The following is a 20175-nucleotide window of genomic DNA, read 5'->3' on the forward strand; positions in this document are numbered from 1 at the left end:
ACAGTCAGGATTAGGTATTTTGTGTATGATAAATTTGTTAAAAGTGCACATCAATGTTTCATTCTGACAGCATCTTAATTCTATAAATATTAGCAGTTCCATTTACTGTAATGTATTCACATATTTTGACAGTCTCTTGACAAATGACCAGGGTAGTAAGTATTAAATTCAATTTTTTTAATGTTTTTTGTGTTATACTTTCTGACATGTTCCACATCCACGAAAATATTGTCGTTATTTGCTTCTATGGAAGGAAAAGTTAATCTAATCTAATCTACGGATTACAAAAGTACTAAAATTCTCCCATCGACTTTCCGTACTTCGACAGCGTATTTAAATGATCGGTCGAAATTCGCGTCTCAACAAATCTTGTAAATATAGATAAGGTTCACCAATTTACTACAGCATGGGATCCAGCGCTGACACTACTAGATTCACAACGACCACAAAGTGAAACTACTGGCCACCGAAGAGATGACGCTTTGATGGCCAGTTATTTGGGTAACAGCGACAGCGCCAGTGTGGACCCGTATTTCGGCACGCAGCATCCGAAAGACGTCGTTGGGCCTTTTGGCGGCAGTGCGAAGAAGGAACGACAGCCTTTGTGCGTACATGTTCCACATCCAGGAGGACCTCCTCACTACGGATCAATTGGAATGAAAGTAAATCTAATCTAATCTAAATGCGTCGAGGTCCTTGACTCGTCGTCCGACAGGTGAGGTAGCTGTCCTACACGCTACCGATCAGGAATTCCTGGCAAGCGGCCACCGAATTTGGTGTCTTAACGGCTGCGAGTTTCACACTTTAATGATGTAAATGGGAGGCTGCAGTCATAGCTCAATAATGTGTTTGTCATACTCGAATATGTCGGTCAGATGCGACGATGAAATATCGTGGGGTTTCAAATTAACATCAGAAGTTTCGCCAAAGAACTAGTTTTATATCTCGGTGTTACTCGTAACTTAACGCTGGCTGCCATGTCGTCTCACATATGTGTATATGACTTCTAGAGCAAATAAATGTAGCAAAAAAAGGAATTCAGAAGTAGTTTTACTCAGTCATTTACTTTTCAAACGACATCTGTCCTTTGTCGACAGCACTTATTTTAGCGGTTTTGTCACCCGCAACTGATTTCTGCTAGAAATCTGTTTTCTTACCCAATTTTTGTGGAACAGCCTTTTTTCACCAATATTTCTGTATGTTCTCGAGCTAAAATCTGCATGATTACGCCCGCACAGGTGATGTCCTCTTCAATACCATACCAGCAGACGATCAGGTACCACATATGGAATCACTTACTAGCCTTCCAACGTAGCGGACTTTACGGGCTATGCCTTCGAATGGGTGGATGGAAAAATTAGTTGCGCGGCGCAACACAAGTGTAAGGTCTTCGGAACTGGACGCTTAGAAGAACTTTGATGTAAGTGCGGACTACTGTGTATTTGAACACAAATAAGATACTAGTTGTTATTGTCAACTTTTGTATTCCATTGGTGTTGTGTTTGTCTCATCACGTGAAGGTAGATGCTTTAAAAGAAAGGAGTACGCAGCGGATGATGTCTTCTAAGGCTCTGAGATACACTATAAAAACAACATTGCGCCCTTCACCGCAGATTTACGAAAACTTGTTTGTGCTCGATTTTGAAGCTACGTGTGATTATCCAGAGCAGATTTCACCGCAGGTAAGAAGTTCGGTAATTTTATTAGTTGATCGTGGAGGGACAGACCGACGGATATTGAAATTGTGCGATTTTTCTGCTCGCTATTTTACCGGCTCGAACATATACCGGCAAACAGTTACGCATTACTTAACGTATAGTTTGTCTTTTCAGGACGGAGATAGGAGTAATGTATAATATTCCTGATTAAAAAATTGTATTGTGTTTCACCCTGAGATCCAATAATTTCGAATGTCATTGATTTCAGCTACAAGAGGAAATGAAACTTCTATAGGATTAAGTTGTTATGGAACACCCACATGTAGGATAAACAAACCCATAAAATGGTGTCGGTAATGATTGCGTGAAAGTTAGTCAACAATATCGGTGTATCACTGATAATCAGTATCCTATGGTTCTGAAAACAGACTAATTCTTGATTTCATAATAGTTGTGTAATATTTAATGCACCGAGCATCACTTAAGAACATACTGTAAATACCAATATTAGTCTTGATGAAGGTTAATATTCATCTAACTGATGTACTATAACTCCAACCCACCACCATAGCCCATATAGGAATGCATCCTATTTTAGTGGGATGCCATTTGATCTGAAAGAACTATTAGTAAGCAGTTACCAAATTTGCCAGTCTTGTTGGTGCTTTTTGAGAGCTGCTAGTCTCCAGTTTCTCCATTTTATTTCTTTAACAATACTGCATAATCAGTAACCAGTCACTGCCTTGATATGTCTACTTCATGTGTTGTTGAGGGAAGAAGAGATGTTCCACTTTGCAATTTTAACATCTCATTACAACATGTAGCCTTGGACCATCTTCTAGAAAATGACAGTAACTACAGAAGTACACTTATTAGAAGATGGATGAAAATGATACCCTCATTAAGTGGCAATAAAGATACAGTACATTACATTACAAATTGTTTTCAGATATTTGCATTTTTAAAAGTATATTACAGTAACACTTACATGAAGTTGTAAAATATTTTAATACTAAGTAGTATAAATTATATTATATCCAAAAACATTAATCTTAAGAATCCCTATCAAGATACTTGAAGCCAAAGTCATTAAATAAGCTCTCGCAATTTATGAATATGAAAAAGACACTGTTTTTCATCCTACTAAATCACATATGGTGACAATCGTGTTGATTACAAGTGCAGCAGAATTTTTTAATCGCATACAGTTTTGTCACACTGTGATTTGTTACAAACTAGAAAATTGACAGAACAAGTGTAATTGGAGTGAAGAATAATTTAGTTCTTCAGCTTGAGCAAAGGTTTATTTAAATATAAGCTTTAAACGCCAACTTATTACGTAGGAATTGTGTGTCCATAGGCTAATATTTCTTTTAGCTCTCTTCTGCATAATGCATCTAATATAACTGTATATTCCTATGAATATCCTTTTCTACATCTCAGAAAAATGAGAAACGGTAGTCTCTCATTGTACTGGCATTCAGTCATCCCTGATCCCATCTTTACTGTGCTCCGAAGTCTTCTTGTAGCACATACATTGTTTCTGACTAACACATGTCAAGTTTTCAGGAAAAAATGAAGGTAACTGTTTAAAAAGTGAGTCTTGAATTTCCTCAAACAGTCCCTCTTTTAATAGTCTTGACTGCTATGTGCTCCAAATGTTCAAATGTGTGTGAAATCTTATGGGACTTAACTGCTAAGGTCATCAGTCCCTAAGTTTACGCACTACTTAACCTAAATCATACTAAGGACAAACACACACACCCCTGCCCGAGGGAGGACTCGAACCTCTGCCGGGGTCAGCCTCTATGTGCTCCACAGCTTGTAAATGTTTGTTATAGGATGTCTCCTAAACGCCATGAACTGGGCTTAAAATGTTTAACAGCCAAACCGGTATTTGGGTGTCTAACTCATTGTCAGTGATATTTGATACAGAAAACAATAAACAGTTGTATGCATAACAGCAGGAATGTAAGTCTACTTACGTAATGTATCTCTATATCAGTGATATGTGTATCAGTTATTAATTCTTTGTAATGTTCAAATTGACGTTCAGCTTCAAAACAAACAACTATGTGGATACCTAGAACCAAATTACATCCATGTCTATGTTAATATGTTAAGGATATAAAATCTATCCACCCTCACAGTACACTGTATGTTACTGCTGTCAGTCTTTTTGAACTTCCCAGCATTTTTGAGTTGAACAGTAATACAATGTTAGTTCTTTTTATATATATATATATATATATATATATATATATATATATATATATATATATGCTGGGAAGTTCAAAAAGACTGACAGCAGTAACATACAGTGTACTGTGAGGGTGGATAGATTTTATATCCTTAACATATTAACATAGACATGGATGTAATTTGGTTCTAGGTATCCACATAGTTGTTTGTTTTGAAGCTGAACGTCAACTTGAACATTACAAAGAATTAATAATTGAGATATACAGGGTGATTCAAAAATACATGTAAATATTTTAAGGGTGTATTTGTGAGGTAAATATAAGACAAAAATGTTCTATAAATGTTTTTCCATAAACGTTTAATTCCAGAGTTATCGTTAAATACGAAAGTCATGTCCGTATCAAAACGACGGCAGTGCAAGCAGCAGGATGCCATATTCTGGTACGTAATTCACATACGTATCTCCCAACAGTTGATTCGAAACTGCATGAATAGTGTTTGTTTTTGTTTGCACGTGATGTTTACTCCTACTGTACGGAAGATGGCGCTGATGTTGTTGGTAACGGAAAAGTACGTCCTGTCGTTCATTCATCGTCGGAAGGCTAAAGGTTTCGTGCACATGATGTACTCAAACAGTGAGTATGCTGATATGCACCTTGTGTATGGTGCAGCAGATGGAAATGCACTTGCAGCAAGACGAAGGTACAGTGAGCTGTTTCCAGGAAGACGGTTACCAAGTCATCAGACGTTTGTATCTGTGGACAGACGTATGCGGGAGTATGGCATTCGTCCTGGGCCACATTCAGGTCGACCACTTGAGCATGCAGTGAACGTCGAGGAACATGTTTTGGACCTGGTAGACCAAGATCCATCTATCAGTACGAGACAAATTAGTGCAGCTGTACGACTTCCACAATCTACTGTATGGCGGCTGCTTCGGAGACAACAGTTGCATCCATTTCACCTGCAAAAAGTGCACGAATTGACACCTGAAGACTATCCTCGCCGTCAGCAATTCTGCCAGTGGTTACAAGAGCGTCATTTGAATGATCCAATGTTCATTCGGCGGATATTATTCACAGATGAGGCCATGTTTACTCGTGCGGGTGTAATCAATTCGCATAATATGCACCAGTGGGCTGTCGAGAATCCTGGCGCGAGAATTGTGCGTGGATATCAACATCAATTCTCCATAAACATTTGGTGTGGTATTGTGGGGAATTACTTACTCGGACCTCATGTTCTGCCTCCAAGGCTGAATGGGCACGCGTACTGCGAATTTTTGGAGGGAGAATTGCCTGGATTGTTACAGGATGTCCCTCTTGCAACACGAGCCACCATGTGGTTTATGCACGATGGTGCTCCCGCCCATTACAGCCGCAACGTAAGGTCGTACCTCAATTCTGCGTATCCACATCGATGGATAGGTCGCGGAGGACCAATTGCTTGGCCAGCCAGATCACCTGACCTGAACCCTTTAGACTTTTATTTATGGGGCCGACTAAAGACATTGGTGTATTCTTCTGCAGTACCGAACAGAGAAGTGCTACAACAAAGAATTGAAGGTGGTTGTGAAATTATTCGTGGAGAGTTGAACGGACTGTGTAATGTGCAGAGATCATTGATGCGACGAGCACGGGTCTGTCTGCAAGTTCAGGGACAGCATTTTGAACATGCATTGCATTACGATTTGTGCAAATACAGTACAGTACAGTACAGTCTGTAAAATGCTTCAATTTTCCTTAGTTATTGTGCATTGCTGTAGTTCAATCAACAGGACCTAAATTAATACAGTGTTCGCGAGGAATTGTTTCAGTTTGTTACGTCACGTTTATTTATCAGTTTGCGTTGTTAGTCCAAATGCACTGTAATTAAACTGTGAACTCTGGGAATTAAATACCTTACGTTGTATTGAATGTATTATCCTGTTTTGTTCATAACTCTGTAATAAGCCAAGTATGGAAAAAATTGTATAGAACATTTTTGTCTTATATTTACCTCACAAATACACCCTTGAAATATTTACATGCATTTTTGAATCACCCTGTATATATATATATATATATATATATATATGTGTGTGTGTGTGTGTGTGTGTGTGTGTGTGTGTGTGTGTGTGTGTTAATAGAAATCTTTTCTGATCTAAAGATTCTACAACAGAAAGAGCAGACACCAACTATCTTGTCATAATAGCAATGATGTATCGTACACTATGTGATCAAAAGTATCCGCACACCTCCAAAAACATACGTTTTTCATACTAGGTGAATTGTGCTGCCACCTACTGCCAGCTACTCCATATCAGCAACCTCACTAGTCATCAGACATCTTGAAAGAGCAGAATGGGGTGCACGGAACTCATGGACTTCAAACATGCTCTGGTCATTGGGCGTCACTTGTGTTATACGTCTGTATGTGAGATTTCCACACTCCTAAACATCCCTAGATCCACTGTTTCTGATGTGATAGTGAAGTGGAAACGTGAAGGGACACGTACAGCACAAAAGTGTACAGACTGACCGCATCTGTTGACTTACAAGAGACCACCGACAGTTGAAGAGGGTTGTAATGTGTAATAGGCAGACATCTATCCAGACTATCATGCAAGAATTCCAAACTGCACCATGATACACTGCAAGTACTATGACAGTTAGGCGGGAGGTGAGAAAACGGATTTCGTGGTCAACCGGTTGCTCATAAGCCACACATCATGCCAGTAAATGCCAAAAGATGCCTTGCTTGGTGTAAGGAGCATAAACATTGGACGATTGAACAGTGGAAATGAGTTGTATGGAGTGACAAATCCCAGTACACAATGAGGCAATCCGATGGCAGGGTGTGGGTATGGCGAATGCCCAGTGAACGTCATTTGCCAGCGTGTGTAGTGCCAACAGTAAAATTCAGAGGCAGTGGTGTTATGGTGTGGTCGTGTTTTCACGGAGGGGGCTTGCACCCCTTGTTGTTCTGAGTGGCACTATCACAGCACAGGCCTCCATTGATGTTTTAAGCACCTTGTTGCTTCACACTGTTGAAGAGCAATTCGGGGATGGTGATTGCATCTTTCAACACAATAGAGCACCTGTTCATAATGCATGGCCTGTGGTGAAGTAGTTACTCAACAATAACATCCCTGTAATGGACTGGCCTGCAGTGTCCTAACCTGAATCCTATAGAACAACTTTTCTCCTCAGTGCAGCACTCCATGAAGAATGGGCTACCATTCCCCAAGAAACCTTCCAGCACTTGATTGAACATATGCCTGCGAGAGTGGAAGCTGTCATGAAGGCTAAGGGTGAATTCCAGCATTACCGTAGGAGGGCGCCATGAACTTGTAAGTAATTTTCAGCCAGGTGCCTGGATACTTTTGATCACATAGTATAAATAGTTCAGCAACTGCCACCAGAATTTCAACTTCATTGTATTATTAACTGAAATATTCCATTTTGAACTGCTTGCAAGAGAAATCCACTTTCATTAAAATGAGATTTTTTTATCTGTAGTCCGTGACATAATTACAGCTTCTGTGTGATTCTTGGCAAAATTCAGTGAAATTCCATTTTCCTTGAACCAAATATTTTACCAGCTGTCCTTCCAGTACTGATATTATATTCCTATGCTCTTGTCATCTGCAAAATGGGTATAATTTGCTTCTTCTTTAATGGCTTATGAAATTTCGTATGTCTGATTATTTCAAACTCAGAGTGACTATTGCTATGTGACTGGCAACTAATACATTTCTTTACATTTTTATGAGGATTATAATGAGTGTCTCAATCAAAAAGCTTGTGTAGATAATATAATGTTTCTAGTGATAGTAATTTCTGCTTTAGTTATTGTAACAGAGGCTACTTTGCAATGTTATTGACAAACTTTGGATGAAGATAGTTAACCTATGCACGCACTTTTTGTTAAGAACGTTCGTCGTTTTTACCCATTATGTAGTAGTCATGTGCATTGATCATTTTATACATCACAACATAGTGTATTCAAGAAATACTTGTTGTTCTGCCACTGAGCTTTGAATGTGCTTTACCAGTTGTTTACATGTGAAGTTCATGATACAGCATGGACTAAAAATTAATTGAGCTCACTGACATGAGCGCTGCCACACACCTTTGAGTAACAGAATGGGGTCTCTTTTTTTCGTAGTATGTTGATAGGTGTAGGCATGGTGTGTGAACTCAAGTATGTGACTGCTGCTACATACACAGATCACATAACCCTTTGGGGGACAATTTAGAAATACAGTCTACGCATGTACTACCTCCAGAAGTCACTAGGATCACCTGATTCCTACCCTAATATTGTACTTATTTAGTGGTTCATCGACACTAGACATACATGTTAGTTTCATGTTACACGGAACATTTGCACGATAAACAGTAATGATGTGGAACAACTCATTTTACATTCACACTGCATACTGATTTGTAAATAAAGCTATATACTGAACATTTATAATTTTTTTAAAATCTACAGATATGAGTTAGTGATTCCTATCCACCACCTTTTACACATGGCAATAATAGAAATCCTTCTACGGAATATAAGGAGTTGTCAAGGAGAAACCATTCCAGATTGTTGTTAAATTTTACTTTGCTATCTGTCAGACATTTTATGTCACTGGATAATTTATTTATTTATTTATTTTTGTGCGCCCCTTTTTGTGCAAAAGACCATCTTAATGTGACATAATGAATGTCATTTTTCCTTCTGGTATTGTAATTATATACTTCATTGTTCCTTTTGAAGTGCAGTGGATTATTTACAACAAAGTTAATGAGGAAATAAACCTACTGAGAAGCAGCAGTCAGAGTGTCCAACTCCTTAAACAGATGTCTAAAAGTTGAACGTAGGTGAGCAGCACATCTTATTGTTACAGCTTGTTTTTGAGCAATGAATATTTTCTTTCTTAACAATGAGTTACCCAAGTACATTAGTCCATATGACATTACTGAACGAAAATATGTGAACTTATTGATTTGTCTGTCCCCAAGATTTGCAATTATTCTAAGTGCAAATATTGAACTAAGTTGTTTTAGGAGTTCCAATATGTGCTTTGGCCTGTTTAAATTCTCATCAGTGTAGACACAAAAGAATTTTGAAGCTTCCATGCTACTTATTATTTCCTCACCACGTGTTATAGTTATCTTTTATGTAACAGCCCTAGATGTGCAAAACTGAATATATTTTCTCTTTTTAAAATTGAGGGTGAGACCATCATAGGAAATGACTTGGCGATACTTTCAAGAACATTGTTTACCATTTCTTATTTCACGATACATTTTTAAGGGTATTTGAAAATTGTTTTCCCAAGAAAATAGCTAAACATAATTCCAAGAAAGCATATAAAAAACCTTGGCTAACTAAAGGAATAAGAATATCTTGCAACCGTAAAAGAGAACTGTATCTAACAGCAAGAGGGAGTACTGAACCCGAAATTGTTCAATATTATAAAAACTATTGTGCGGTACTAAGAAAAGTTATTAAAAAGTCCAGAAGCATGTGTATCATGTCTGAGATCAGTAACTCTGATAATAAAATTAAAGCAATTTGGAATATTATTGAAAGGGAAACAGGGCAACCAAGAGCACAGGAAGACTTTAGTGCCCTAAAACTGAATGACAAGTGTACTAACAAACAATCAGAAATTGAAAATATTTTCAGTAATCATTTTTTAAATGTTGTGGAGAAAATAGGATCTATACCTTCACTAGAAGAGGCAAGGCTACTAATAGAAGAGACCATACCTGTGCAGTTTGAAACAACTGTATTTCCACCAACCTCTCCCTCTGAAATCAGTAAAATAATAAACTCACTGAAAAGTAAAAGCTCTTACGGAATTGATGGCATTTCCAGCAAGGTACTTAAAGCTTGTTCCCCACAGATAAGTAGGATTCTCAGCCACGTATGTAATAGCTCTTTAGAGCAGGGTGTTTTCCTCGATAGACTGAAATATGCCATTGTAAAACCATTGCATAAAAAGGGGGATACGTCGGATGTCAACAACTATCGCCCAATCTCTCTTCTGACATCTCTATCAAAAATTTTTGAGAAAGTAATGTATTCCAGAGTAGCCTCCCATATTTGTAAATATAAAGTACTAACAAAATGTCAGTTTGGTTTTCAGAAAGGCTTTTCAACAGAAAATGCACTTTCACTGATCAAATATTAAATGCTCTGAATAACCGGACATCACCCATTGGTATTTTTTGTGATCTCTCAAAGGCCTTTGATTGTGTAAATCATGGAATTCTTTTAGATAAGCTAAATCATTATGGTTTGAGGGGCGCAGTGCACAAATGGTTTAATTCATACGTAACTGGAAGAATGCAGAAAGTTGAAACAAGTGGTTCATGTAATGTTAAAACAACAGCTGATTCCTCAAACTGGGGGGGCATCAAGTACGGGGTCCCACAGGGTTCGGTCTTAGGTCCTTTACTGTTCTTGATATACATTAATGACTCACCATTCCACATTGATGAAGATGCAAAGTTAGTTCTTTTTGCTGATGATACAAGTATAGTAATAACATCCAAAAACCAAGAACTAAGTGATGTAATTGTAAATGATGTTTTTCACAAAATTATTAAGTGGTTCTCAGCAAACGGACTCTCTTTAAATTTTGATAAAACACAGTATACACAGTTCCGTACAGTAAATGGCACAACTCCAGTAATAAATATAGACTTTGAACAGAAGTCTGTAGCTAAGGTAGAATTTTCAAAATTTTTAGGTGTGTCCATTGATGAGAGGTTAAACTGGAAGCAACACATTGATGGTCTGCTGAAACGTCTGAGTTCAGCTACGTATGCTATTAGGGTTATTGCAAATTTTGGTGATAAGAATCTCAGTAAATTAGCTTACTATGCCTACTTTCATTAACTGCTTTCGTATGGCATCATATTCTGGGGTAATTCATCGTTGAGTAGAAAAGTATTCATTGCTCAAAAACGTGTAATCAGAATAATTGCTGGAGCCCACCCACGGTCATCCTGCAGACATCTGTTTAAGGATCTAGGGATCCTCACAGTAACCTCACAATATGTATATTCACTTATGAAATTTGTTGTTAATAATCCAACCCAGTTCAAAAGTAATAGCAGTGTGTATAGCTATAACACCAGGAGAAAGGATGATCTTCACTATGCAGGGTTAAATCTGACTTTGGCACAGAAAGGGGTTAATTATACTGCCACAAAAGTCTTTGGTCACCTACCAAACAGCGTCAAAAGCCTGACAGTTAGCCAAACAATACTTGCATCATCTGCAAAAATAAGTTAATTTTGCTTACTCCATATGTGAGGAACAATAGCAGACCTACAATTGAATTGAGCCATGTATGGTTTCTCCCCAGCCATAACAATGTCCCCAGACAACATTTGTTGAATTACCAGGTACAGCTTTCTACATTCTTTTGGTTAGATATGACATTATCCATTGGTTGGCTATACCATCAGCCCTAAAAAACCTCAGTTTATCTCGAAGGATATTGTGATTCTCACAGTCAGGTGCCATGGATAGGTCGCAAAAAATAACAACCAGTGTTGTTTTGTTATTTAATGCTTTGGTGAGTGAACATGTTAATTGCATTCTCAGTAGATCAGCTCTCCTGAAATCCAAACTCTGAATTGCTGAGGATATTGTTTTTGCTCAGGTGAGATACTATTCTAGACTACATAATTTTTTCAAAAATTTTGGAAAATGTTGTTAGTAGTGGAACAGGCAGGTAGGTATTGCCACCTCTCCTATCACCTTTTTATAGAAGGGAGGAGGGGTTAACAACAACCTATTTCATTCTGTCTGAAAAAAAATGCCTTGAGTTAGTGATACATTACGTATTTCAGATAAGACAGGGCATATTATATGGGAACAAATCTTTAGTACCCTATTGGAAACACTGTAAAATCCAGATGAGCTTTAATTTTTGAGAGAATATATAGTTTTCTTAATTTCAATAGAAGTTGGGGAGACATTCATATGGCTGAATTTTATGAGAGCTGCTTTTCAACATACTGCTGTGACTTTTCTCTTGAACTTCTTGTCCATATACTTTCCACTATATTCAAGAAATTATTATTAAATATATTTGTAACTTGTGACTCATCATTTATAGCCCTTACATTCAGTTCAGTAGCAATGATTATGCTCTTCTATGGCTGGTTGTGCTGTCTCTCATTGCACTACATTCCATATAACTTTAAGTCTGTTTAGATAATTACTTATTCCTGACATCATGTGCTTGTTCCTTGATTTTTAGTAACTTCCCTTAGTAATTCCGAGTAGTTTTTGTAGTGTGCTACAACTGCAGGCGTTCTGCTTGTTCTTGCCAACAGATGTATTTCCCTTTTCCTTTCTCAAGATACTTTAATCCCTCTAATGATCCATGGTTTTTTTTATGGTTGTTTAATGCCCTTTCTGGTTAACTTATGTGGTAAGCTATTTTTCAAATGATAATATGAATTTGCCATGGAACAGGTTAAATTTTATGTTAGCATTTGGTTCGTTATAAATTTCATCCCAGGCCTTCTCTTGTACACTATTTGTACAAAAATTTGTGGTGGAGTCATTAATTATTCTAACTGATTTTTACTAAGGAGTATCAATACTTAAACACGGTATCTTATTTATCCAAACTGTGTAATATGATCAGAGGGAGCATTTGTGACTGGGTAAACAGTTGGTTTCTTGCTTTGACATTCTCCAAAGAAAACATTATCAGTTAAGATCCTATTGTCTTTACCCACCTGTGTTGGAAAGTTAATTATTGAGATCAAACTGTAGGATCCAAATAAGGTTTCCACATCATTTTTCCTATCAGCATCCTTTACAAAATCTACATTGAAGTCACCACAGGCTGTTAACTGCTTGTATCTGTCTCACAGATAGCATAGTAAGGAATCCAGATTCCTCATAAACGTGATAATATGTAGTTATGTTCTTTTAAACAGTTCAAAATAGCCCAGTGATGATCTATCTAATCTAACTGCCTCATTGTTTTTGAAACTGTCTTCTGTCTGAACAGATGTAACTACTACTTTTCCCTTATTAGTTCTGCGTAAGTAAGATACTAGAGTGTAATAGCTTACATGTAGCTTATCCATCTTATTACAGATAGTTATCCATGATCCTTATTTACACAGGATTTTAATAATAGTGTATTCTACATACATGTCATTCACAAGTGGGCCATCATTTATGTATTTGGGTTTTTCCAACAATTATAATTAGTCACATCCCCTCATTAATCATGGCTCTTGCCGAGGTAGGGTGGCTTCCATGCTTCAACAATACAGATAGCCGTAACATAGATGTGATCACAATAGAGAACTATCTTTGCAGCAGCCAGACAAACTTGTGGTTTGTGAAGAGGGGCAGAAGTATTTACAGTAGTTGCAGGGCCAACAGTCTGGGAGTATTGACTGATCCAGCTATTTAACCTTAGTCAATGTGGCCATGCTATGTTGGCTGTAGTTTCCCCTTGCATTCAGCCATTCACAATACCATTACATTTCCCCGAGGACATGCAGCTCTACTGTACGTCTCAATGATGTGGCCCCCATTTGGATCTCTTTACAAAGATTTCTCAGGAGGACGTTGTCAGCAGGAAAAACAAAAGTGATGCTCTATGGGTCAGAGCATGGTAGGTTAGATCCTGTTACCAAGTAGTTAGGTTAGATAATTTTAAAAAGGAAATGGATAGGTATAAAATAGGTAGAATGGGAATTTGTGAAGTGTGATGGCAAGAAGAACAGACTTTCTTTCTGATCAGGTGGGGAGGGGGGGGGGGGGGGGGGGAACTGTTTTGATCGTATAACCAGGGAACAAGAAACATCTGGTGATCCCAAAGGACTTGGTGTCACAGTTACAGCTGTGGAACGTGTATGGCTTTCGATGTTGGAAGAACTTTGTGAGAAGATTTTCAGATCTAGTGTAGTTGAATGCTTGTAATATTAACCTACACTTGAGAGACAATACAGTCAAGCTGCAGTCTCTAGTACATAATCAGTTCTCTTAACCAAGGTGTACCAATGTACTGAAATATACCTTATACAAATGAGGATATTCAGAGGATCACCTGCAACAATTTGATATCATGCTCAATTGTGTTTTATATTGTCTTCTCTCTCAAGTATGTTATGTGAAGATATTTCATTCATTTTATGTACATGGTGTAAAAAATGTTGTGTCTTAAGCATTCCTTTACAGATTATCATTATTGTAATTATTTTCTATCAAAATAATAAATTACTATTTTTGCCAATGGCCTTGCCACAGCTCCCATCAGATCACCGAAGTTAAGTGCTGTTGGGTTTGGCTAGCATCCAGATCTGCAGGGCACTGTTGGCAAGTGAGGAGCACTCAGCCCTTGTGAGGTCAACTGAGGAGCCATTTGCTTGAGAAGTAGAGGCTCCAGTCACAAAAACATAATTGCCAGGCAAGCAGTGTGCTGACCACATGCCCCTCCATATCAGGCATCACGTGACGCCTGTAGGCTGAGGATGACATGGCGGTCGGTTGGTGCTGTTTGGACATGTGAGGCCTGTTCGGTTGGAGAACTTATTATTTTCAGTTAAAAAAATAACGTGTGAAACATTAGACTAAGGAACAAAAAAACCATGAACATAAAATAGCAATTTAAAATGCAAGCAAATACAAGTAAAATAAATAATTAGAATAGATATTTTAATTAGGTATGCTGAACATACTCTGACAGCACTTTGTGTATATCGTGTTTCCCAAAAATGGTATTTCAGGATCCAGTTTTATTAGACAGGGATGCATGTGCATTGAAATCTTCTTTAATTTATGCTGTAAAAAGGTTTTTGCTTTTCAAAATTAATGGTGGTGAGATATTTTGCAAAATTTCAAGTTATTACAAAAGTTGATTTCACTGTTTTCAAGAACATTAATTACATCAACTTTTATATGAAAACATTTTTTATGTATAATGGTTTTGAAGGTATTGCCTCTAAACCTAAACTGCCAAATTACATTTCAGGGAGTATTTTACCCCTTAAAAGTGAACTTCGGCACCAATGAAAAAAACATCTCTCGCACTATTTTTGTCCCCTCTGCACAGCCGCCAGATTTCATCAGGATCATTTATTGACACTTGGGAATGTTCTCCTGTTAGTTGTTCAGATGTTTAATCATGGAAATTTTCGTCTCATGATCTTCATTCGATTCTTGCGACCGCATAGTCCTCGGACTTTTAGCCTTTCGGGTGTATTCAGAAAGACATGACTGTTTTCTAGACATTTTTATTTGTAAACATAACAAAATAAAAATGTAACAAATGTGAACCCAAATCACAAAGCAAACTTAATACATTCGCTTTTCCTAGCAAAAAATATAAATAAAATGTATCGAAAGGAACAAAGCAGTCTCGTTAAGTTTTTAATACACAAAGCGAAATCAGTAAATCTGTATATCGTAGTCAAGTAACTTGCATAGTACACCAAAGAGAACCAATACATGGTGCTGTTAGTTTCTTAGTACACCAAAGACCCAATACATGGCTAGCTTTTATTTTTATTTATTTATATTTTTTTAAAAAGAAAAAAAACTTGGTTATCAAGTGAGGTGGTGCAGTGGTTAGCACACTGGACTTGCATTCAGGATGACGATTGTTCAAATCTGCGTCTGACGACCCTGATTTAGGTTTCCCGTGATTCCGTAAATTGCTTTAGGCGAATGCCAGGATGGTTCCTTTGAAAGGACATGGATGACTTCCTTCCCTAATCCAATGAGACCAATGACCTCAGTGTTTGGTCCCCTCCCCCAGGTCAGCCAACCAGCCTTAAACTTGGTGACAGATATGTTTCCAGAAGTTTGCTTCAGTGACAGGATTAAAAGACCTCAATCTTATTTATACAATTACAAACTAACAGCGAGACTTTCTGTGGCTGATGAAGATCAACCTTTAACTCACTCTTTGGAAAGTCCTCCTGAACATTAGGCGTGGCGTAACTTATCGAGAGCATCATGAATTATCTTGCTCCTCAGAACCCTTCACTCACAGAGGCTTAAAGTTACTTCTCTCCAATGTAACATCATAGAAGCAAAAATTTTGATGGGAAGTGGCACAGGCTAGTGAGTTTCTATGCCCTGAATCCCACTTTTTCCTAACAGTTTATTATTTCGCTGTAAACATGTACAATTTCTGGTGGACCTTAGTGTCAGTTACTTTTACATGGTCATCCGTACATGGCTCTCTCCCAAGTTAGTGAAGCAAACAAGCTCTGTGTTCATGTCTCCAATCATACTACTTCAAAGGTTGTAAATAAAGAAGCTTTGTAAGTCAAAAATAAATCCCACACAGCCACTTTTTGACACAGCTATAAATAAATATGTGGGCAATGCCAGGTTTCTCAACTAGTAATGAATAAGAAGATAATAGTAATGTGAGTAAGATATCAACAGCATAGTGAATGCATTATCATAGCCAAGACAGACATGAAGCCAATACCTACCACTGCAGCACAAGTTTATACAGCTTATAGCTGTATCCTTTCTTTCAGGAGTGCTAGTTCTGCTTGGTTCGCAGGAGAGCTTCTGTAAAGTTTGGAAGGTAGGAGACGAGATACTGGCAGAAGTAAAGCTGTGAGGACCGGGCGTGAGTCGTGCTTCGGTAGCTCAGATGGTAGAGCACTTGCCCGCGAAAGGCAAAGGTCCCGAGTTCGAGTCTCGGTCGGGCACACAGTTTTAATCTGCCAGGAAGTTTCATATCAGCGCACACTCCGCTGCAGAGTGAAAATCTCATTCTGGAGAAAATTACATGTTACCCCTGTGCAAAAATTTTATTATTCAAGCACTGAATTTTTAAATGATGATAAATAATTTAGGATAAAGAAGACAACTCACCAAATAACAGAAGCATTGAGTCATTTACAGGCACACACAAAAGAGAATGAAAACATGCTACCTTTCAAAAGAAATCCTTTGGTGAATTACAGAACACACACACACACACACACACACACACACACACACACACTGGAGCTGGTGAGACGTGGCACAGGATGAAGATGGCATGATGGTGGGGGTTGGGAGGATATTGGACAGCAGAATAAGGAACCATTAGGTAGAGGGTGTCGAGGTTGTGGGTCAGTGGAGAGTGGAGATAGAGGCTGGTAGGATTATAGGAGTGAAGGAGGTGTTAAAAAGGTAACTCCCATCTATACAATTAAAAAAAGATGGGTGTTGGAGGGAAGGATCCAGATGGCACAGATTGTGAAGCAGTCATTAACTTGAGCATGTTGAGCACTATACTTTCTGAACTACATAGCTGGGAGTCATCCTTGCAACACATCCATCACTTTTGTAATACTCCTGGCCTCAGTCTCTGCTAACGCACTGTCTCCATACACTTATCCTTTGTCCTGTCACTCCCTCCTAATCCATGTTTTGTGCGTGCATGTGTGTGTGTGTGTGTGTGTGTGTGTGTGTGTGTGTGTGTCAGAATGTCATATTTTTCAAAATATTTGAAAGGATGTAATACATAATATTAGTGGCACTCTAAAGTAGAAATTTATGTAGCAAATCACAGTTTGGATTCCCAAAGCTTTGCTGAACCGAGTATGCCATTTATACATACAGATATTACAAACCTTAAATAACAAAACATCACCAGTTTGTAATTTTTGTTATCTGGCCGAGGTATTTGAGTGTGTGTATCATGACACTCTTTTGGAAAAGCTTAAGTGCTGTGGAAATATTGGTGTTATGAACAACTGGTTTTGAATCATATTTAACAAAAGTATTACAAAATGTAATGTTAAATGTTTCTAGGTTGGAGAAAAATTTTAGGACCAGAGGAAATCCTCACATGTGATCGAGGTAAAAGTAATCGGACTGTTTTTGTAGTGCAGTACAGTAGACCATCCTGTTTGTCCAGTTGTGATTGGGACAATGTGGCTTGTGTACTCTGTTTAGTCTGCAAGAAGCTTTGAAGGATCATTTCAAGCTGTAACTGTACACTTATTGTCACTTTATAATGAGGAACATAGCTACCAAGGAAAATTGCCTTCCAAATTGACATGGATCTCAGTGACCCCATTCAAACATTTGACCACAATTTTGAGGCTCAAACATTGAAAATTTGTCTTAGTGGTTGCCCGTGGTCAACACTACTTGAGAACAACGAAGTAAAGCTATCTGCTGCCTTTTTCTGGGAAATTGGGAACACTGTGTCACCCCAGACAGTATGCAACTACTCCATTACTTTAGCCTCTAGGCATCTATTACTAACAACAATGTTGTGCGAAGAAGGTATGCAAGGGAACACTTAAAGTGGAACTTTGATCAGTGGCATAAAATTCTCTTCATCTATGAATACATCATGTGTTTGATTCCAAATGCTCATTGTAGAAGAGTGTGGATGTGTCCAGGAACCTGTACACATCTCAGGCATGCAGTGTCATTTGTTCAGCAGGGAGACAGGTCAGTCATGTACTGGCCAGTATTATGTATTTATGTCAGAAACATCTCGTCACTGTCAAGAGTAGTTGGAGGGTTGTGTGGCATCAGGACAGGATCCTCCAACATATTCTCCTTCCATCCAGTTAAAATTTGGGCTATGGGTTCATCTTACAAGATGATAATATATGAACACCTTCCTCCAGGAGACTGTCTACTGATAGGACTATCCTCGCAGCTCATTGTCACAGAAACCCTCCTCGTACACTGTATGATCTCAGTAAAGCTGTTATCGAAGAGTGGGACAGACTTGAGCAGCAACGTCTCAACCACCTTGTGATCATCATGCCAAGGACAAACAGTGTGTTGACTGTTGCCGCATAACGTTTGAGGGCATTTCTAAAAGTAAAGATACAATGGCTCGCATTCCTTAAATAGAACATTTATTTAGAAAACGGTCAGTTACATCTTATTAACTGGATTACTTGTTATTTTTCGACAGAATCACCCCCGCTATCCAAACATTTGTTAAGCCAGTGCACAAGCTTTTGTATCCCACAGTCATAGAAGGTTGCCGCCTGTTGTCGGAACCACATTTCAACTTCATCTTTGATCTCTTCATCGTCGTGGAATGATTTTCCACCAAGATGTGACTTCAGTTAACGGAAGTCGATGGGCGCAAGGTCCGAGCTGTATGGCGGATGGTCCAATACGTCCCATGTGAATTGTTTGAGTAGTGCTTTGGTTACGAGCGCTGTATGAGGCCGAGCGTTGTCATGAAGCAAGCGGACTCCACTTGTCAGCATTCCCCTGAGTTTGTTTTGAATTGCACTTCGAAGACATTTCAAAGTCTGGCAATATGCAGCAGCATTAATTGTCATTCCAGGAGGCATAAATTCCAACAAAAGAATGCCTTGTCTGTCCCAAAAAACAGAAGCCATGATTTTCTTCACTGAAATCGATGTTTTGCATTTCTTGGCTTTTGGTGAATTCGAATGGTGCCATTGCATTGATTGTTGCTTGGATTCAGGTGTATAATGATAAACCCACGTCTCATCACCTGTCACAATGTGATCAAGGAACTCATCACCTGCTTCAGCGTAGTGTGTGAGGAAGTCGAGTGCAAACGCCATCGTTTTCTTTTTGTGTTCTTCCTTTAACAGTTTTGGAACCCAGTGCGCACACAATTTCCTGTACCCTAACTTGACAGTCACAACATAATAAAGAGTTGTCTTTCAATGTGAGACATCTATTCGCACGAATTGCTTCCTCTGTTCTTCGAAGAAGGGCATCAGAGATCACAGATGGCCGACCTGTTCTTTGTTCATCATGAACATCGGTCCTACCTTCAGAGAAATGACGACACCATTTCACTACATTTTGTCGATTCATAATGTTCCCGTAAACAGAAACAATTTCTTTCTGAATATCTGTTGGTCGCTGACCTTTTGCATGAAGAAAACGTATGACGGAGCATACTTCGCATCTGGCGGGATTCTGAATCGGCGCAGCCATTTTAAACATGACATACTCCAACCAGAAGCAATGTTCAACTGCCGAACGACTGCGAGGAGAAAGCTAACAGTTCAAGGTTAACACCAGTGTTGCCAACTTGCTCGCCAAAAATCTTCTGTTCCTCTGGCGTACAGTGTATCTTTACTTTCCGAAATACGATCGTTTATGATTTCACAAATGTGCACTTTCAAACTGATTGCCTTTATTTTACAATAAAACTATTTGTTTCATAAGGTGTATTCTATCATCACCCTTGAATTTAAGTCCACACTTGTTCACAGATATTTAGTTCTATGAAAGTAATAGAATGAAACAAACATTTAATGTAGCACATAAACAAGAGTCAGTGAGAAGGGTAGAATGAGTGTACTTGGTGGTA

General features: G+C 38.4%; 1 protein-coding gene across 1 annotated transcript in view; it reads left to right on the forward strand.

Annotated features, from left to right (window-relative positions):
• Positions 1 to 1425: 1425 nt before the first annotated feature.
• The window catches only part of LOC124556609 (ERI1 exoribonuclease 3-like), a 98728-nt gene continuing 79978 nt past the window's right edge, over positions 1426 to 20175 (forward strand). Inside the window, exon 1 of the mRNA XM_047130576.1 lies at positions 1426 to 1682. Within this exon, the coding sequence (XP_046986532.1) occupies positions 1554 to 1682 (129 nt within the window). The 5' untranslated portion in view covers positions 1426 to 1553. The remainder of the gene's footprint in view (positions 1683 to 20175) is intronic.

Source organism: Schistocerca americana, chromosome X (assembly GCF_021461395.2).
Source record: "Schistocerca americana isolate TAMUIC-IGC-003095 chromosome X, iqSchAmer2.1, whole genome shotgun sequence".
In the NCBI taxonomy this organism is placed as follows: Eukaryota; Metazoa; Arthropoda; class Insecta; order Orthoptera; family Acrididae; genus Schistocerca; species Schistocerca americana.